Source organism: Glycine soja, chromosome 3 (genome assembly GCF_004193775.1).
Source record: "Glycine soja cultivar W05 chromosome 3, ASM419377v2, whole genome shotgun sequence".
Classification (NCBI taxonomy): domain Eukaryota; kingdom Viridiplantae; phylum Streptophyta; class Magnoliopsida; order Fabales; family Fabaceae; genus Glycine; species Glycine soja.
In genome coordinates this window covers 3,352,432-3,374,145 of record NC_041004.1, presented here as the reverse complement: position 1 = coordinate 3,374,145, position 21,714 = coordinate 3,352,432, and the positions used below count along the sequence as shown (strand labels likewise).

The 21,714-nt window shown below is 37.2% G+C and overlaps 2 protein-coding genes across 2 annotated transcripts; both read left to right on the top strand.

Annotated features, from left to right (window-relative positions):
- Positions 1-2,279: 2,279 nt before the first annotated feature.
- On the top strand, positions 2,280-3,917 carry LOC114405639. Its single transcript, XM_028368082.1, has one exon. The coding sequence runs from the start codon at positions 2,280-2,282 to the stop codon at positions 3,915-3,917; it is 1,638 nt and encodes a 545-aa protein (XP_028223883.1).
- Positions 3,918-14,050: 10,133 nt separating this feature from the next.
- LOC114405913 (cytochrome P450 83B1-like) lies at positions 14,051-21,515 on the top strand. The gene is made up of 3 exons (XM_028368437.1): positions 14,051-14,839; positions 19,893-20,082; positions 20,804-21,515. The coding sequence occupies exons 1-3, from the start codon at positions 14,136-14,138 to the stop codon at positions 21,413-21,415; spliced, it is 1,506 nt and encodes a 501-aa protein (XP_028224238.1). The 5' UTR covers positions 14,051-14,135; the 3' UTR covers positions 21,416-21,515.
- Positions 21,516-21,714: the final 199 nt, after the last annotated feature.

Here is a 21,714-nt window from a genome sequence, read left to right as displayed (position 1 = left end):
TCCTGATATTATTGTTTAAAGCAGCTTCAGCTTCTGCAGGACATAAGTATTAAAGCACCCAATAATTTATCAAATTTTGTATTTTTTTATAATTGTTTGAGCAATATAGAACTTTATCTTTGACAGAGAAACATAAAAGAAAGAAACATTATTAGTGATTGGAATAATCGGTTAATTAATATAATCCTTTATTGTGTCCTTCAATCTGTGATAGAACTGGAACATGTTGTCATGACATTCCCAGCCAGTCGAACCCACCATTCATATAGCCTTATTCAGAATATATATATATCCACTTTTTCGTTATGTTTTTGCCTCTTTAGTTCATATATGCATCAAACTATATGTATATTTTCACCTTGCTTGACCGACTTGCCCTTTCATTTATCTTATATGAAATTAGATTTATTTTCTTAGTCTAACCTCCAAGTTGATATATGATAACTGCTAAATAATAGTGAATTAGTAGTGGAAAATCGGTCTAAAATTAACTTTGAATTAATTATTTAGCAGTTATTTATGCTTTAATTTGGAAAGATTTAATTAATTTTGAATTTTGATTGCAGATGTGAAAAAGGGAGGTACAACAAGCAAAAAGGGGCAAAAATAAAGAAAAAGAAGAAGAAAATCAGAAGAAGCCCAAGTCTAACAAGGTGCTAAGCGCAAGACACGCGCTGAGCGCAAGGTTTCGCACTCAGCGAGACTACGAAGGCCCAAGCCCAAGTTTGCATTTATAAATAAAAGGGTCAGCCTAGGAAAAGACCACCACAGAACCCCCTCTCCTAGGGGTTTTCATTTACTCCCTTTCTTTCTTTCACCCCTCCTCTCATTGTAAAGTCCTCATGATCATGAGTGGCTAATCCCCTAGCTAGGGCCTGACAGGCCTAAAAAGTCAATGATGTATGGAGCATTTCAAGAGTTATCAATAAAAAGAGGAATTTCCTCCAGGTTCTTTATTTACCGTTCTTTCTTTTTACATCTTGTATCTCTGAACTTGCTTTCTGTTAGGGTTTAGTCCACTCGGGAGAGGGTAAAGCCTAATTAGCGGTAAGGAATGAATACTTGAATCTGTTTTAAGGGTTAGGCCACTCGGGAGAGGGTAACGCTTAAGAGAACACTAAAAGGAAGAAATTATCGAGTTATCTTTTAGAGGGGTTTCCTTCCAGATTCTTTTATCTGTATTTCTTTCTTGCTTATTCTGCATCTCGGACTTTGTTTTCTGTTAGTCTTTAGGCCACTCGGGAGAGGGTAAAGCCTAATTAGGGATAAGGAATGAATGCGTGAATCGGTTTTAAGGGTTAGGCCACTCGGGAGAGGGTAACGCTTAATAGAACACTAAAAGAAAGAAATTATTGGGTTAGCATGACTTAATGCCCCAATGCCCATGCTTTAGCAAACATCTAGAATGTAATCCTAATGCATCTTAGTTATTTAGTCTTCGCAAAGGGAATTTGGAAGATAGGTAATTAAGGTAGGCTTGTCATCGTGAGGCATCAGGGGCAAGTAGATGGATAGATGTGGGGCAGAATTAGTTCACTGGTATTGATAACAGACAAATCCTGAATCCATATATCTAGGCTGATTAGACTGGTTAGGTTTTAGCAATTTTATTATATAGATTTTATTTATTTGAATTTCGTAGAAGTAGTTATCTTTATCATATCTCAATTTAAATACTTCATCTTTTATTTTGATCTTTCAATCTTTTATCTTTTCTTTTATCTTCTAATTTTGTCTTTAAATATCTTATCTTTTCTTTTATCTTCTAATTTTATCTTTAAATATCTTATCTTTTCTTTACCTTATCTTCTATCTTCTATTTTAAATTCTTATCTCTTGCTTTTAAATTGGGTTTGCATTAATCTAAGTACAAACAAAGTCCCTGTGGATTCGACACTCGGACTTCCGAGAACTTTACTACTTGTAACGATTTGGTACACTTGCCAAAGAGCTAACAAGTTTTTGGCGCCGTTGCCGGGGACTTTGTTTTCCGTACTTGATTATTTGCATATTCCAATTTTAAAGCAATTAGTTTTCACTTTTTATTTTTTTTTATTTTACTTTTTTTTGTATCTATTATTTTTTTAGTTGCTTCATTTTATTTTTCAAATTTTTTCTCTTTATTATCATCTTTTTTTTTTGAAAAAAAAATATAAAATAAAATAAAATTTCAAAATTACAAAAAAAAGATATTTAAGTTTAATTTTTATTCTGTGATAACGTGCACGGTAGTTGTTTCTTTTGTGAACAATGCACATTCCTTCTTTAAAGAACGAATCATGGCAGAAGATCGTCCAAAGAGGATGACGCTAGAGGATTACTCTAGTCCTATTATACCTCAATACTTCACCAGCATAGCGATACCAGAGGTGCAGGCGGCCAACTTCTCATATCCATATTCCTTGATCCAGCTGATTCAAGGGAATCTATTTCACGGCCTACCAAGTGAAGATCCATACGCACACCTGGCCACATACATTGACATTTGCAACACGGTGAAGATAGCTGGGGTTCCTGAAAATGCAACACGCCTCAATCTTTTCACTTTTTCACTAGCAGGTAAAGCAAAATTATGGCTTCGCTCGTTTAAGGGGAATAGCCTGCGGACATGGGAAGAAGTTGTAGAGAAATTCTTAAAGAAATACTTTCCAGAATCAAAGACTGTTGAAGGGAAGAGGGAAATCTCTTCCTTCCATCAATTTCTCGATGAATCCCTTAGCGAGGCACTTGACCGCTTCCGCGGACTGCTAAGGAAGACGCCTACACATGGGTACAGTGAACCGGTGCAACTAAACATCTTCATAGATGGCCTGCGACCACAATCAAAGCAATTACTAGATGCATCCGCAGGAGGGAAGATCAAGCTAAAGACACCGGAGGAGGCAATGGAACTCATAGAAAACATGGCAGCTAGTGATCACGCCATTCTTCGTGATCACACATATGCACCAACAAAGAGAAGCCTTCTAGAACTAACCACTCAAGATGCAATCTTGGCTCAAAAGAAGTTGTTGTCCCAACAATTAGAAGCCCTGACAGAGACCCTCTACAAACTTCCACAGCAACTACAAGCGGTAAGTCATTCTCACTCTTCTATTATGCAGGTAAGGGGATGTCACATATGTGGAGGAACACATGAGTCAGGCTTATGCATGGTCAAAGATGAAGCATCCAATGAAGTTAACTACATGGGCAGCCATAATCATCAAGGATTCCATCAAAGAGGACCACTAGGATTCTATCAGAGCGATAATTTTTTGCAGGACCACGATTGGAGATATTATCCAAGTAATAACTTCAACCAAAGGGGTTCACCCTATCAGCATCCTAGCCAGGGTCCGAGTCATCAAGAGAAGCCGCCTATTAGTATAAAGGAAATGCTATTAAGTCTCATCCAAGAAACAAAGGCATTCATCCAGGAGACGAGATCACACCAAAAGAGCACAGATGCAGCCATCAAAAACCTAGAAATACAAATAGGCCAACTAGCTGAGTCAATTGCTGAAAAGCCCACTGAAACCTTTGCGATAAATACTGAGATGGAACCCAAAGAGGATTACAAGGTAATTTTCACTAAGAGAGAAAAGGAAGAAAAGAAAACTGAGGAAGATGTGCGTGATGAAGAAGGAGAAAAGAAGGAAGAAAGAGAAAGAAATGAGGAGAAAGCACAACAATGGGAGAAGTACTCACAAGAAAGTATTCTCCAAGTCAATACCCCTCCTCATCAACTAATTGTCAAGGAAGAAAGGCATGGAAAACATGAGAAAGCCTTAAGTGTCATTCTTTCCTTGATCACCACCACTTCTCTTGTAATAATGTGGAAGGTGCTTCCAGAATACACGAGTTTCATGGCGTCTCTAACTAAAAGGCGAAAATGCAAGGAAGATGTGTTCTACGTGACCTTCATGCCACCTTGAAGACATTTGACTCGTCAAGCTAATGACGTTAAAGAAGCGCTTACTGGGAGGCAACCCAGGATTTCTTACTTTATCTCTCTTTTAGTTAATCACATTTTGTTTTTTTTAGGATAGTTGTGTTATTTCTTTTCTTTATTTTGATTTTATGCATTTGGATTCCAGCAATTTAATTTCAGTAGTTTAAATTTATGCGTGAATAAATAAATTGCATGATAACTTGAGAAATGGCAATTCTGAGTTTGTTCTGAAAGGTCCAACACTTGAAAGGCTACTAGTCATTGGAAAACACTGGTCTTGGAAGCAAACGTTAGATCAAGGAATGAAACATGATTCACGGAAAAGGAAAGGTTAGCTTGATGGAATGAAGACACATCTGGTACGCTAATACTGAATTTATCCCGGTGAGAGAGTGACCTTAATTGTGAGAGAAAACGCCTGTTTTTAAACTCTTAGTTTTGCATCATTCTTGGACTGTTAAAATTAGTTACTTAAGGTGGATATGATCAAGGCCATGTTTGTTTTATTTTACCCACTCAGCCAAAAAGCCAACCCAACGTAATTTTATCCCTTGCACCCATATTGAGCCAAAAGAATTATAATGATTTATTCTGAGTAGAACCCTAAGCCAAGAAATTGATATTCCTGACCTTGCTTAGGATTCTAAGAGAGCAGTAGGGTTCCAAATGATAATAAGGCCTTAATTTGGGGGATTTTGAACAAATGGGTAAAGTAGCCAAGGAAATAGCACACACTAGAACACCTCTAAATAATTGTGAGCCCATTGTTATTATCATGCTTATTATTGAGAAAAAAAAGAAAAAAAAAGGAAAAAGAAAAAGAAAAAAAATATAATAAATAAAAAGGGCAAGAATGAAAAAGAGAGGTGTCAGTGAAAAGTGCTAAAGGCAAAAGGGGCTAAAAGTGGAAAATAGGTCTTGGCAAGAAATCAAATTTTTTGGAATGCATGCTCTCTTATAATCTTATATTTTGAATTTCCAAGAAAAACCATGATTCTTTGTTAGCCAGACCCCATTACAAGTCATAAAAGTCCTTAGTGATCCACCGAAGGTAATTAAGGCTAACCTTAACCGAGATGAAGTACAAAACTCTTGAGTTTTATTTACAGGTTGTTAAAATTGCAAACACTTGACCAGACACTTGTGAGCAGAGAGAAACACCAGCTTTGTAAGGAAGTAAGGCAAGCCGGACCTGTTGGAATTCCAGATAATTGACTTGTTTCTGCTCTTATGTTTATGCTTTTATTTTAAGATCATGACAGATGCAAAGAGGCCAGTCAAAGGATCAAGGAATTGAAGTCACGTAGAGTGTTGGAATGCTTGGAACTTACTTGAGGAATTTTTTGCTTAAGAATGGAATAATTTTATTTGCTTGGGGACAAGCAAAGTTTAATTTGGGGGATTTTGATAACTGCTAAATAATAGTGAATTAGTAGTGGAAAATCGGTCTAAAATTAACTTTGAATTAATTATTTAGCAGTTATTTATGCTTTAATTTGGAAAGATTTAATTAATTTTGAATTTTGATTGCAGATGTGAAAAAGGGAGGTACAACAAGCAAAAAGGGGCAAAAATAAAGAAAAAAAAGAAGAAAATCAGAAGAAGCCCAAGTCTAGCAAGGTGCTAAGCGCAAGACACGCGCTGAGCGCAAGGTTTCGCACTCAGCGAGACTACGAAGGCCCAAGCCCAAGTTTGCATTTATAAATAAAAGGGTCAGCCTAGGAAAAGACCACCACAGAACCCCCTCTCCTAGGGGTTTTCATTTACTCCCTTTCTTTCTTTCACCCCTCCTCTCATTGTAAAGTCCTCATGATCATGAGTGGCTAATCCCCTAGCTAGGGCCTGACAGGCCTAAAAAGTCAATGATGTATGGAGCATTTCAAGAGTTATCAATAAAAAGAGGAATTTCCTCCAGGTTCTTTATTTACCGTTCTTTCTTTTTACATCTTGTATCTCTGAACTTGCTTTCTGTTAGGGTTTAGTCCACTCGGGAGAGGGTAAAGCCTAATTAGCGGTAAGGAATGAATACTTGAATCTGTTTTAAGGGTTAGGCCACTCGGGAGAGGGTAACGCTTAAGAGAACACTAAAAGGAAGAAATTATCGAGTTATCTTTTAGAGGGGTTTCCTTCCAGATTCTTTTATCTGTATTTCTTTCTTGCTTATTCTGCATCTCGGACTTTGTTTTCTGTTAGTCTTTAGGCCACTCGGGAGAGGGTAAAGCCTAATTAGGGATAAGGAATGAATGCGTGAATCGGTTTTAAGGGTTAGGCCACTCGGGAGAGGGTAACGCTTAATAGAACACTAAAAGAAAGAAATTATTGGGTTAGCATGACTTAATGCCCCAATGCCCATGCTTTAGCAAACATCTAGAATGTAATCCTAATGCATCTTAGTTATTTAGTCTTCGCAAAGGGAATTTGGAAGATAGGTAATTAAGGTAGGCTTGTCATCGTGAGGCATCAGGGGCAAGTAGATGGATAGATGTGGGGCAGAATTAGTTCACTGGTATTGATAACAGACAAATCCTGAATCCATATATCTAGGCTGATTAGACTGGTTAGGTTTTAGCAATTTTATTATATAGATTTTATTTATTTGAATTTCGTAGAAGTAGTTATCTTTATCATATCTCAATTTAAATATTTCATCTTTTATTTTGATCTTTCAATCTTTTATCTTTTCTTTTATCTTCTAATTTTGTCTTTAAATATCTTATCTTTTCTTTTATCTTCTAATTTTATCTTTAAATATCTTATCTTTTCTTTACCTTATCTTCTATCTTCTATTTTAAATTCTTATCTCTTGCTTTTAAATTGGGTTTGCATTAATCTAAGTACAAACAAAGTCCCTGTGGATTCGACACTCGGACTTCCGAGAACTTTACTACTTGTAACGATTTGGTACACTTGCCAAAGAGCTAACAATATATATAAAAGGATTAACCTAATTTTTCGGGTCAAGTTATTGATATTGTTGTGACTTGTAATGTATTTATTTGATTTATTGATAATTAATCTTTGTTATGAGAAATTTGACTACAAATTACTTTAGTAGAGTCAATTACATTTTTTTCTTTGTGCACTTATAATCTCCGATAAAAATTAATCGCTATTTTCAATAAAAATTATTTCGTATTACTATTATGATTAAAAAAAAGTTAATTGGTCGATGAAACATCTACCTTTCTAAATATAACACAAAAGGATGGTGAACGTAAGAGTTCTATCATATTCAAAAGTAAGATTTCTTTCACGCATTGTGTTTCTCTAATACATAGGCCACAGTGTTGCATTCACTTCTTCTAATTCTATGCCCAACTTTTCCTGTGTGTTGTTCTTCTTCTTCTTCCAATACATAGGCAACAATATTTCAGTTCTTTTAAGGATCTGGATAAGTTATACCAATATGTCATTGATGAACACATGGATTCTAAAAGGACTCCAGTGGAAGAGGATATTGTTGATGTCTAACTTCAACTTAAAAAACAGCGTTCGTTTTCCATTGACCTCAAATGATCACATCAAAGCGGGGTGCTCATGGTTTGGACTTCCTTTCCTTCCCAGTACTTTTTAGTTTCAAAAAGAGAATGATATTCTCACAGAAAATTAAACCACCCTTACACCATTTTCTTAAGGACTATGGAAATGTTCAAATTTAGTCATTGTAAAATTTTTTATCCTTGCAAAATTAAAATATATTATTTTTTGACTTGCTTCCACCATCACGAAATCTCTTCAGCACAATAAGCGACATTCAAAGGAGACGACGATGTTGTGGTGGTCAGGTGCTCCAGGGGACTAATCCTGTTGGGGACACGCTGATGACAACATGGTGGAAGAGGTAGGATAGCGCAGATCTTAGCGAGAGATAGCAGATCTGAGAGAGAGTGTGCAAATTTTAGAGAGCGACCGATCTGAGCGAGAGAAAACGTGGATCTAAGAGAGAGAAAGCGCAAATCTAAGAGAGAGAGAAGGAAGATATGTGTTTGTAGGTTTGCATCGTTGATGGGTTTTAGGGTAATTATTGTTCAGGGGATCTGAGTTTGTTGGTTTGGTTATGGAGATGGTGGTTGTTTGGTTGGAGGTTTGGGGGTTATGGTGTTTGATAGTGGTGGTGGGACAGTTCTGATTCTTGTATTAATTTTTTTTTTTTGAAGTTAAATAGTATTATATATCATAGTAAAGAAAGATATACAATTTCCACCATAAGTGCAATTGGAACCACAAAAAAGAGACCATCTCTCTAAAAAAAACAAGTTGGCCTCATCTAAGTCAATTATAAACAATCCAAAGGAAAAATACACTGATTTCTCTTACCTCTGGTGTCGTGTAGTAGAAAACTGGGTCATCATTGTGAACCGTTAATTTAACAATAAATCAGTATGGAATCAATTGTGCTCAAATATATAGTTGACCACACGGTAACATCACATTAATTGTCATTGTTTCAAATATTATATAATTATATTTATATTTCACTTATGTTTTACTTCTTATAGACATTTCAAAAATATTTTCCAAAACTAAACAACAAAAGTTATTTCACTTATGCAAAAACCATTCCCCTAGGTTCATATAATCATGATATCAAACTTTAAAGTTAACTCATTAATTTAGATGAATTTATGAGTTTATTTATCACAACTAAGTCAATTCATGAGCAAACTTAATTTTTAGTAGACTTGAGATAGATTCATTGCAAATCTAGTTGGATCAAAAAAAATATTAATGAAACAACACTTGGGTCGGTTGTTTTTTGTGTCACAGGAATTACAAGACCTGGTTAGGGTTGTTTCATTTTTCTCGCATTTGTTTCCCCTTTTGCATTAGTTATTCGGTGTTTTCCTTCTCCTTCGGTCGGTTGTTGCTGGCGTGATTGGTGAAGAATCATGCTCGATTGTTGCTGCTGGTGCTTCCTTCACCATCGTGAGCCATGGCATTGCAACATTTGCCATATATCATCATACATGGCATTGTGACCGTCGTCATCGACAATTTCTGTGACCTCCCACCCCTCTACGTTCTCTTCTTTGGGGCAGCGCTACTAACGTATGAGCACCATATGAGTTAGGCTTTCAGGATCTTGTTTAGGGGTGGAACTACTGTCGTCAAATGGTAACAACACCTGATGCGTTAGGGTTTCAGAAAAGACTCCTTTCTCTCGTCTATTTTGAATTGTTGGACTTAACTTTTCTTTTAAGTCCAACAATGTAAAACATAACTCATAATGTATGATTGGACCTCTGTTTGTGTCTAACTTTTTTATGCAAAACATAGCATATAATGTATAATAAACTAATTAGTACTAATAATAATAAGTTTAATAGTATTAAATAATATAAAAACTATTTAAAGCATAATATGTAATATAATAAACAAAATAATACTAAAAAATTAAATAAACAGGTATTTATAGGGAACAACATGCTTATAAATTTCTGAATTGCTCCTTTTGCACATATCATGTGTGTTGGTTGGCCACTTTTGAAGTACAACTTGTTTCTACTTTGTTTCCACTGTTGTAGGCGTCATAATATCTTGGGATGTCCCTACGTCACTACGCTAGCAAGAGAAAATGGCTTGCTCATTTTTCCTAAATTGGCTATGAGCAAAATTTGTTGCAACCTTACACTACAACCCTTTAACGCCTGCTCCAAGACTCTACCATTGAGATGTCCTAGCATTTTCTGCCAACTTTTGGTGACTGAAATGTGAAAATAACATGGTGCATGTTTGGAATAAGATTGTCCATGTGATCTTGTTCTTTATTTTCTTGAAATTTCACATTGGATAGAAAGAAAAAAGTTGATCAACATATAATATGATGTGCTTGTGGTCCATTGATGAAGTTCTTGGATGTTAAACCCCCCTCAATTTTTCAACACCCTCATGAAGATTGTGTTGCATTATATTCACCAATAATATCATTAAAGATTAGATAATTGTTCTCACAGTTTAGATTAAGGTGTGAAAAAGGATAAGGATTTGTTTTGTTACTATGAAATGATAGGATAACTATCACATTTTGTTGTAGTAAATTGTTTGATTTACCTATAATTAATAAGATATGATTTGTTTATCCTATATCATCTATCCTATCATGTTAGTGCAATATATTTCTTATATTGAGAAGAGAGTTGGGTTAAAGAACAACAAGATAAGATAGTTGTTTTTTCTCCCTCTCTCTCACCACCTTCACTACCACCACTTCTACCACCATCATTATTACTACTACCATCATTTCCACCATAACCATTGTTGCTACTACCACCACCACTATTGTAACTACCTTGGTTATTGTTATTGTCACTATTATTATTGTTGTTGTTGTAGCAACAATCACTACCAATGTGGGCACCACTTTTATCATTGTTATCACCCCCATCATTACCGTCATGGTTATCAAACTCTCGAATTAACTCGCTAACTCTTATAAGTTTACGAGTCAACTTGTCCTCTACGAGTTGACTCTTGAATAAACTTTTTTTTTAGTAGAATCTGAGTAAACTCTATAAATTCTAAGTAAACTCGATAAACTCTCGAGTTTACTACCAAGTCAACGAGATAGCAAGTTAAAAAAATTAAAACAAAATGTAAGTAATTTTTTATTGTTTTCTATTTAGCATTCAACATACATTCATTTAGCGTGTTATTCTCAAATACAAATTCTCACCTTTAATAATATTAAACCCTTATTTTCTAATAACATCAAACTCTCAATGAAAATGATCTACCACTACTATAACCTCTACAAGTTATTGTCTAGTATTAATGTATTATTACTAGACTTGTTTATTTAAATATTTTGAACTTTATAATTTACTGTTTTATTTTATTATATTGTTGAAATATTTAATTAGTATGTTATTTATAGATATTTTGTTATTATTTTTATATGAAGTAGGCTCTTACGAGTCTACGAGTCGAGTTTATAAAACTTTTACGAGTTTACGTAAACTCTCGATGTTGATAACCTTGATTATCGTTACTACTACATATCTCTCCTATCATTTTCTTCACCACCACTACTATTGTCACCACTTCCTACAATTACCCCAACAATTATTACCACCATCGTCATAGAGGCTGGAAATGAACAAAACCCACTCAAACAAAGTTTGAGACTTGATTCCATAAATGATTCATTGAACTTGAGTTAAAAATTAAAATTTTAAAATAAACAGGTTAAAGTTGAGCTATATATAATTCAATCCGATTGATTTATAATATATATATATATATATATATATATATATATATATATTTGAGAGAGGGGTCAAGGTCCATGCTTGTCCCATTAAATTTGTCAATGCCCATCACTGATCTTACTTGTGCTGTATCATTTCTCTTTTTCTTTTTTTCTAATAGGGTTGTCACTGTTTTGTTCTTAATTGTCAATTATTTTGGCATATTATTATTATTATTATTATTATTATTATTATTATTATTATTATTATTATTATTATTATTATCCTACAAATGGCCTTTGCCAAGACCTTAGCAGGAATTTGTTCTTAGATTCTTAGTTCTTTTGACTTTATTTCATTTATATAAAAAAAAAATTGCTTTGTTTAATAAAAATTATTAAATGTTGTGTTGTGATAGGAATAGCGCCCAAAACAAAATGGAATTTTCTCTGCTGCTCGGATGGAGAAATGTTGTGTTATTGATTTATTATTTATTGACTTGTTTTGTTATGAATTTTAATTATTTAATTTTTATTTTTATATTAAGTATTTTTTTATCATGAAAATGAATTTAAATTTAAAATATAAATCAATCAAATTATGTAACTTATATTATTTTTTAATATATATTGAATGAGTCTATTCAATTAGTGACCTATCGATTAAAAAGGTTAAACTACTTATCCATTAATTTGATGCATCAAATGAGTTAATGATCAGGTTAATTTTTACAACATTGCATTAAATTATTATGATCTTTGACGGGTTCTTTGCAAAACTACTCGGCGATCCAAACTCTTAAAACATTTAATTGTAAAGTAAAAACAACAAGAAGGTTGTAAGTTTGATAAATATAGATAAGATGATGATTAAAAAAATATTTATGGGTTCAAATATATTTTTATCTTTTTATATTTCTTATTAAATATGATAAGATATGGGCATGTCTTTTATAATTGTTTATAGAGAAATTTATTCACATAAGCCCTTTATATATTTTAATGTTGATCAGTTATGAAAAATTTAATGATTAATTTTCATTTTCATTTCTCTCACTCTCGCCTAATAAAGTCCTCTAAAAATAATTATATATATAAACAAGTTTAAATAGATATAAGTTTAAATATTTTTAGTTTTGGTTCATGCACGAAAAATGTTTCAATGGCTTTGTAAAATTTATTTTTATTCTTGTTATTTTTTATTCCATCAAATATATCTATTTTTTTAATTCCCATAATATTTGACTCATTTTGAATTAATTGTTATGAATTTTATTAATAGGAATTAAAAATCAATTATCAGCATATTATATTATATATATATATATATATATATATATATATATATATATATATATTACAGATATTAAAATAAAATATCAAGGAAAAAAACAAATAAAATTTTACAAGAATACGAAAAAATTACAAAGACCAAAGTAAAAAAAAAAAAGAAGGTAGTTTCAACATGTCTTCAATACCTTACGTACTCGGTAAGATTGAGAGTGTCCCCGTACAAAAATAAAAATCAAAAATCTAAAAAAGAAAATACTTAAAATTAACATATGTATAACTAATTTATAAAAGTTTTCTCATATCAATTTCTCCAAAATCTGATATTTTAACTCTTGTTAATTAATTTTACTTTATGAAAAAAAAAATTCTTTGCTTATAGAAACTTTTAGATAAGTTTTAAACAGACTCGTACGTGAGCATTTTAAAGGGTCACATAATTAACTTTTTAAATACTCGCATAAGTGCATAAGATTTAATCTTGATCAACGAGTGTGTGAACACAGAAATTACTACACCTGCATGCACTACACCTGGAAGACCTCGACTACACCTAGCTTGAAGACCACCACACCTAGATGCAGCAAATTTTACTGGAAGACAACTACACATGCATGCTGTTAATTTTCACATACACACAGCTATTCTAGTTGGTAGAAAGCTACACATGCAGATGATTTTAAAATGCAGAAGATCCTCTATCAATCTTGAAAGACGTACATAGTAGAAACCATAATGAGTGGCTCTTCTCCTTTTCGTTTTTTTAAAGAATTTGTCGTTCTTATCCTTGTAATGGTCCAAACCAATCATTTCGTTGATTTTGTGTTTTCCATATTTTGTATATATATTTAATTAAATAAAATGCATAATCTTCAGTATTTAAATATAACATTCATATTTAGGAAAAATGTTTATTAATATTCATGATTGGTATAGAATACAACATGCTATAAATCAATTCATTAAATATTTTCTGTTTAATTTATAATATAATGTTTATATTAAACAATTAATATTTGTTAGATAAAAATTACACCAGTGAAGAAATAACCTTAATTAACGCGTTTAACATTTATTTTGTTTGCAAAGTTAAACAGAAAATAAGACTCATCCTATTATGAATTGTACAGTATGAAACGATAGATATTTGAAGGTTAATTGTTTTTACGGTGGACCCGCATGAAAAATAGTTCACCAGGGAACCAACAATAATCTCTGTTTTTGTGTTATGATAGGTTACTTCTTTTCGTTTGTGCTCTGTTCAAGATTTTTATAATTTAGTCATGATTCTATGAATTACCTTCTTGATTTTGAAAGGTTACACAGTTTTATTTTTTTCCCTTAAAATGAGGTACTCAACCTTGCATACTGTAGTGGAAATTGAGCTTATAATAATTTGGTAACGAAAATCTATTGGCGTAGCTTATATTTTTGTCTTGTTCTCCTAATTAACATGGATATGCTCACATATATATAACCCAATAGGGTGATATAGATGTTTAAAGTTTCACTGTATGCATATGAGAAATTAATTTATTTAACAGAATAATTTATATTCGATTCTTTATTCGATTCTTTATGTAAAATTTTGTTGAACCAACAACAATCACAAATTATGAGTTGAATCCATGGACACCATCTTTCACTCAAGACCAAAAAAACATATGTCCCTATATAGGGTGGTATAACTCTTTTCTTCCACCTCTTGGTTATAGCTAGGCCACAATGGTGTCACTGCCACTTCTAATTATATGCCTTACTCTTCCCTTGCTTTTGCTATTCTTCTTCCAAAACAGCAGAACAATCAAGAAGCCACCCTTTCCACCTGGTCCTAGAGGCCTTCCCATAATAGGGAATCTTCATCAGTTGAATAATTCAGCTCTTCATCTGCAACTATGGCAGCTTTCAAAGAAATACGGGCCTCTATTCTCCCTTCAATTAGGTTTAAGGCAAGCCATTGTTGTTTCCTCAGCTAAAGTAGCCAAAGAGCTATTAAAAGACCATGACCTTGAGGTTAGTGGACGATCTAAATTACTTAGCCAGCAGAAATTGTCCTACAATGGGTTAGAGATTATATTTTCCGCATATGGTGAGTTTTGGAGAGAAATTAGAAAAATTTGTGTTGTTCATGTCCTTAGCTCCAGGCGTGTCTCAATGTTTTCCTCAATGAGAGAATTTGAGATCAAGCAAATGATTAGAACAATATCCTTGCACGCCTCATCTTCAAAAGTTACAAATTTGAATGAATTGCTAATGTCTCTTACTAGCACTATTATATGTAGAATTGCCTTTGGGAGAAGCTATGAAGATGAAGGAACCGAAAGGAGTAGGTTCCATCGGATGCTCAATGAGTGTCAGGCTTTGATGAGTACCCTCTTTGTCTCAGATTATATTCCTTTCTTATGTTGGATTGATAAACTGAGGGGACTGTGTTAGGAGTTTATCTATCTACTACACGCTACAAGCTAGAGGTAAACATTCTTCTTGCTGATTTTATTACTGATGCTGTATTTATAACATGGAATTTGGTAATAAAGCTGAATTTTCAGTAATTATCCAGCTGCCCTGTAACTAACTCGAAAAGGGAAATGTAACAGAATTGGTTATTGTTTCAAACCAATTTCCTATAACAGAATTATAATTGCTAATATCCTAATATCTACTCAGCAAGAATATACTGTGTGATTCAAATGTAATCCTGATATTGGGCTGGTTTCTTGGTATTTCTCTTGGGCCTGTCCCTGGTGGGTGCTTCTTTGCTGATCTGCGTCCCATTGCTAACAACACCCTCCCCTAGAAACTCAACCTCGTCCCTGAGGTTGTAAACGGAGCGAAGGGCGTCCCAGTTCTCCCAGGAAGTGTCCTTTGGTGCGAGACCGCACCATTGAACCAGAACAGAGCGTCATGGTGGGTCCTTGGTGGTGTCATATTTCCAGTCGAGGAAGGAAAGGGGTTCGACGAGAGGATGATGATCAACCTGGGTAGGGGGAAGAGGGTCATCCATGGGTGGAGGCGGACCGTGGTGAGGCTTCAAGAGAGACACGTGGAAAACGGGGTGTATCCGGGAATTCGCCAGTAACTGAAGGCGATACGCCACAGGCCCAACACATTCCGTGACCCGGTAAGGGCCATAGAACCTTTTTGCAAGCTTGGAGTAGTGGGGACGCATGGAGAGTTGCCGATATGCATTGTTCTTCATTGCCATCTGCGCTTTCAATAGGCGATTTTGTAATTTAGTGTGCAGAGCCTGTCGGGTGGATAAGATGGAGTCTGCAGCCTCAATCGGCGAAGTACCTGTAGTATACGGTGGGAAAGCTGGGGGTGGTTTGCCATAAGTGACCTCGTATGGGGAGAGGCCAGTACCAGAGTGAGTGGAGGTATTATAGCTCCATTCGGCCAGAGAAAGAAAAGAGTGCCACAGGGCAGGCTTGTCATGAACGAATGAGCGAAGGTATTGCTCTAGAGTTCGATTAAGAACCTCAGTTTGGCCGTCAAATTCTGGGTGGTACGCGGTGCTATACCAAAGTTTGGTGCCACTAATGCAGAATAATTCGCGCCAGAAGGAGTTGAGAAAGAGTGGGTCGCGATCGGACACCAGGCTACGGGGGAAGCCGTGCAATTTGCAAACAATATCGATAAAAAGACATGCAACCTTGTGGGCAGAATACTTTGGTGGGAGTGCGCCGAGGTGGGTACCCTTGGAGTAACGGTCAACAACCACCAAGATGGTGGTGAAGCCGTGGGACGGCGGAAGTCCGGTGATGAAGTCAAGCGACAAGTCCTCCCACAGGCCAGAGGGGATTGGCAGTGGTTGGAGTAGACCGGCAGGTTTACGGGCTTCGTATTTAATTTGCTGGCAGACTCGGCACTGAGAAACCATGCGGTGGACATCACGGTGCATGTGATCCCAATAGAAGGAATCGCGGAGGCAGCGAAGAGTTTTCGTTTCACCCATGTGACCACCCAGGGGCGTGGAGTGGAATTCCTCTAGGAGCATGGGAATGAAGGGGTTGTTGGAAGGCAACCATAGCTTGCCGCGAAAGTGGATTTTGCCGGAGATGATTGAGTAGTCAGGATGGGTCTCGGGTTGTTGTTGGAGCTTGGCAAGTAATTCATGGTAAGCTGGGGATTGTTGCACTGAGTGGTGGATATCGGCGATACAATCCAAAAGAGGAATGGATAGAATCAAACATTGGCCGGCGGGAACCACGCGAGAAAGGGCATCTGCTGCGGCATTGCCGGAGCCAGCGCGGTATTGGATGGTGTAATTGTAACCCAAAAGCTTGACCAAATACTGTTGTTGTTCTGGAGTCTGGATGACTTGATTCATCAGGTCCTTCAGGCTCTGATGGTCAGTGATAATAGTGAAGGGATGGTCGAGGAGGTAGTGACGCCATTTACGAACCGCGGAGGTGATGGCATGGAGCTCCCGGACGTAAGTGGAGGAGCGTTGCAGCCTGGGGCAGAGATTCTTGCTAAAAAACACGATTGGATGAGCGTGTTGGGACAGCACCGCGCCTATCGCGATTCCGAAAGCATCTATTTCTAAGCAAAACGGAATCGTGAAATCTGGCGGAATAAGAACAGGGGCCGAGGTCATTACCTGTTTGAGTGTGTCGAAGGCACGTTGGGAATCCACAGTCCAAATGAAACTGTCCTTACGGAGCAACGCGTTCAGTGGGGCAGCCAATAGTGCGTAGTCGCGAATGAAACATCGGTAGAAGCCGGTCAGACCAAGGAAGCCACGGAGAGCTGTGGTGGTTGTGGGAGTTGGCCAATCGAGAATAGCAGAAATTTTGGAGGGGTCTGGGGAGACACCTTTGGCAGAGAGGATGTGGCCCAAATATTGAAGTTGGGTCTTGGCAAAGACGCATTTGGACTCGCGGAGATAGAAAGAATCGCGGGCCAGCACTGTGAAGACAGCCTCGAGGTGGAGAAGATGATCAGCCCAAGAGGGACTGTAGACTAATATGTCATCGAAAAACACCGCAACGAACTTGCGTAGGAAAGGTTTGAGCATTTCATTCATGGTTGCCTGGAACGTAGCCGGGGCGTTACACAGCCCGAAGGGCATGACACAGTATTCGTAGTGGCCGGAATGTGTGCGAAATGTGGTTTTGTGGATGTCCTCCTCTGCCATGCGTATTTGATGAAATCCTTGACGCAAGTCCAATTTGGAAAAACATGAGGCCGCACCAAGCTCGTCAAGAAGCTCGTCAATGGTGGGCATGGGAAAGCTGTGCTTGATGGTTATGGAGTTAAGGGCGCGATAATCGATACAACAGCGCCAACTACCATCTTTTTTTTTAACGAGGAGGACGGGTGAGGAAAGGGGACTATGGCTCAGTCGAATCAAACTAGAATCAAGCATAGTCTGGACCTGCTTCTCGAGTTCGGTTTTTTGGCTATATGGGTAACGATAGGGCTTAACCGTGACTGGTTTGGCATCTGGGTTGAGGTGGATATGGTGGGAAATGGGTCGGACTGGGGGTAATTGGGATGGCTCCTGGAAGAGGTGTCGGAATTTGGCCAGTAGAGGAGATAGAGCAAGGGGTGGGGGTTCGGTGTCAGGAAGTAAGGTGGGGGAGTTGGTAATTGAAAAAGAATAAGCAGGGCCTAACTGAAACAGGGCCGCGACGGCCTGCGTTTGAACTCTAAAGCATACGGCGAAGCTGGTGGGCTGATGCCGAAGGGGGTGTAACAGGGACATCTGCAATGATTTGGATGGGGAGGCCCATATGTGTGAAAGACATTGGGAGGGTGGTGTAATCAGTAGTAACTAGGCCCAAGGCTCGTAGCCACTGGACCCCAAGCACTAGGTCAGCACCACTTAAGGGTAACCCGAAAAGGTCAGTGGTGAATTGGTGACCTTGAATGGTGATGGTGACCTGAGGGTAGCGGCGGTCACAATGGATGACTCCACCGTCACCAACCATAACGGGAATGGGGGTCACCAGAGTCGAGGGAAGTCCGAGGAACTTTGCCACGCGCAGTTGCACAAAGTTGTGCGTACTGCCACCATCCATGAGGATCGTGAGTTAGTGTCGCATGATGGTGCCGTAAACGCAAAAGGTTTCCGGGGCAAGTATACCGGATAAGGCGTTCAACCTCAACAGGGGGGAGGGTTCACCAGGTGGAGATATCGGCAAGGTTGGCTGAGGGGAATCGGGGGGTTCTGAGGTGAGGGGTGGGTCTGGGTCGTCGGCTGCGATGAGAAGATGGATACGGGGGTTGCAGCGATGCCCCGAAGACCATTTCTCATTGCAGTGATAGCAAAGCCCCTTATCTCGTTTCAGAGCTATTTCCTCAGGGGTGAGGCGGCGAATAGGGAGTTTGTTTGTGGCCAGGATAGAGGGGGAAGGTGGGGGGTGGTTTGAGTGGTGATGAGTGGTGGGAACATGGGAATTGTGGCGGTGGATGCGGCGACGGTCTAGGAGTTTATCTTCTTAATGCTTGGCCAGTGCCATTGCCTGAGGTAAGCACATAGGCTGCAAGGCCTGAACCTCGCGACGCAATTCGGGGTTCAAACCCAAAATGAAGCAGCTGAGCAGCAGGGGAGGGGCGAGCCCGACGACGCGGTTAGTGAGCCTCTCAAACTCCGAGAGGTATTCATTCACGGTACCCCGTTGCTGAATTTTCAAAAGCGCTCCATAAGGGTCGTCGTAGTACGACGATGCGAAGCGTGATTCCAATGTTTGTAGCATTGCCTGCCAGGATGTGAGGAAACCATTCCTCGACATCCATTGAAACCAGCAGAGGGCAAGGCCCTCCATGTAAAAAGAAGCCACGGTCAGACGCTCGACATCAGAAACGCCCTGATAGTCGAAGAATTGTGTAATTTTAAAGATCCAGCCGAGAGGATCCTGTCCATCGAAGCGGGGCACTTCAAGCTTCATGTGGGGCCGCGAATGGTGAAAGGGGGTGGTGATGGGGGAGTTTTGGGTGAGGGTGGGGTGGTGGTAAGGGCGGCAAGGCGGTCGAGGACGGAATCAAGCTTCTGATTGAGGTCTGTGTTGGCTTGAGAAAGAGTGGCCTGGTGTTGTGTGAGCTTGTGGACTGCCTCCTCGAGACGTTCGAGGGAGGTCTGGTGGGTGTTATGTTCCGATATGGAGGCAGGTCGGACTAGACTGTTAGGAGTTTATCTATCTACTACACGCTACAAGCTAGAGGTAAACATTCTTCTTGCTGATTTTATTACTGATGCTGTATTTATAACATGGAATTTGGTAATAAAGCTGAATTTTCAGTAATTATCCAGCTGCCCTGTAACTAACTCGAAAAGGGAAATGTAACAGAATTGGTTATTGTTTCAAACTAATTTCCTATAACAGGATTATAATTGCTAATATCCTAATATCTACTCAGCAAGAATATACTGTGTGATTCAAATGTAATCCTGATAGTGGGTTGGTTTCTTGGTATTTCTCTTGGGCCTGTCCCTGGTGGGTGCTTCTTTGCTGATCTGCGTCCCATTGCTAACAGACTGCATGCACGTCGTGAACGGAATTTCAAGGTGTTGAATGAGTTCTACCAAGAAGTCATTGATGAACACATGAATCCTAATAGAAAGACTCCAGAGAACGAGGATATAGTAGATGTGTTACTCCAACTGAAGAAGCAGCGTTCATTTTTCGTAGATCTCTCAAATGATCACATCAAAGCGGTGCTTATGGTTTGGAGTTCTTTTCCTCTCTCCATCTCATTTAACTCAGGAAAATGCTACATAAATATTATATTATTTTAAATATTCCATCATCACCTTTTATTTCTCTTATGTTTTTATATCATGTCATAAATTTATATATATATATATATATATATATATATATATATATATATATATATATATATATTATCTCAAGGTGTTGAATAACATTGTGAGTATTTATCAAACATTTTCTTTTTTTAACCGCAAGTTATCTATTTCAGTTACAAAAGTGTGGCATGCATGCACACATATTACATTTTGCATGTTGATTAAACTAAAATTAATTTGATGTATAATAATAGTATTAATTTTAAACAAAAAGCAAGCTCATTTATAAAAAAAAAATTATTTTATGAAGTCAATGAAATTTTTGTAGTTTTTGGATATTTCACATCAATCAGTAATAAGATTAATTAAATTATAGATTCAATTTTGTTTTGCTAGATATATAATATATTCAAACGTCTCGAGTTGAAGAGTGAACAAAAGTAAACGCCAATTTGTAATATATCTACAATTTAACGATAAACTGCATCAATCTCCATTCTAAGTGAAGTGGTCATTTGTTCATTATTTTAATTTTATTATAAACTAAATAATAGTAATGACTGTGCAAATTCTACGTGCCAGAAATAATTTATCAGAATAAGTCTTCTCTCAATCAATTGCTGATATCTTTCTGCAGGACATGCTTGTAGGAGCAACGGATACAGCTACAGCCATGACAGTGTGGGCTATGACTGCACTACTGAAAAATCCAAGAGTAATGAAGAAAGTTCAAGAAGAGATTAGGAATTTGGGAGGTAAGAAAGATTTTCTAGGTGAAGAAGATGATATTCAAAAGTTTCCCTATTTCAAGGCTGTATTAAAAGAGGTAATGAGATTGCATCTACCAGCACCACTTCTTTCACCAAGAGAAACAAATGAAGCATGTATTATAGATGGTTATGAAATTCCAGCCAAGACAATAGTGTATGTGAATGCTTGGGCTATCCATAGAGACCCTAAAGCTTGGAAAGACCCTGAAGAGTTTTTACCAGAGAGGTTCTTGGATAATACTATAGATTTTCGAGGGCAAGATTTTGAGTTAATTCCATTTGGTGCTGGTCGTAGAATTTGCCCTGGGGTATCTATGGCAACTGCCACATTGGATCTTATTCTTGCTAATCTTCTTAACTCGTTTGATTGGGATTTGCCAGCAGGAATGAAAAAAGAAGACATCGATACTGAAGTGTTGCCAGGACTTGCTCAGCATAAAAAGAATCCCCTCTGTGTTCTGGCCAAGTGCCAAATCTGACAGTTTGTTACTTTGTTGAACAAAAATGTATTAATATTGTTTATACCCTGCCCATTAGCATAGGGCAGGTAAATAACAGCATGGTGATGTTTTGTGGATTGCCTGGCCTTGACATTTTAGTGCACTTTATTTGCTTAATTAATTTCCTTTATATGTATTAGTTGGGTGACCCGTTGGGTGACCCGTGCAACGTACAGACAATATTTGTTGTTATGAATACAAAGTGAATAGTCTCTATTTTTTTAAATGTAAAAAATAATCTCTATCTTTACATAAATGTTACAAAATAGTCATTGTTG

Excerpts from the sequence above, each read along its gene's own strand:
- LOC114405639 (XM_028368082.1), top strand. The coding sequence starts at position 2,280 with ATGGCAGAAGATCGTCCAAAGAGGATGACGCTAGAGGATTACTCTAGT.
- LOC114405913 (XM_028368437.1), top strand. The coding sequence starts at position 14,136 with ATGGTGTCACTGCCACTTCTAATTATATGCCTTACTCTTCCCTTGCTT. Across the intron at positions 14,840-19,892 it reads ATTGATAAACTGAGGGGACT|ACTGCATGCACGTCGTGAAC; the intron begins GTGTTAGGAGTT and ends CATTGCTAACAG. Across the intron at positions 20,083-20,803 it reads ACATCAAAGCGGTGCTTATG|GACATGCTTGTAGGAGCAAC; the intron begins GTTTGGAGTTCT and ends ATCTTTCTGCAG.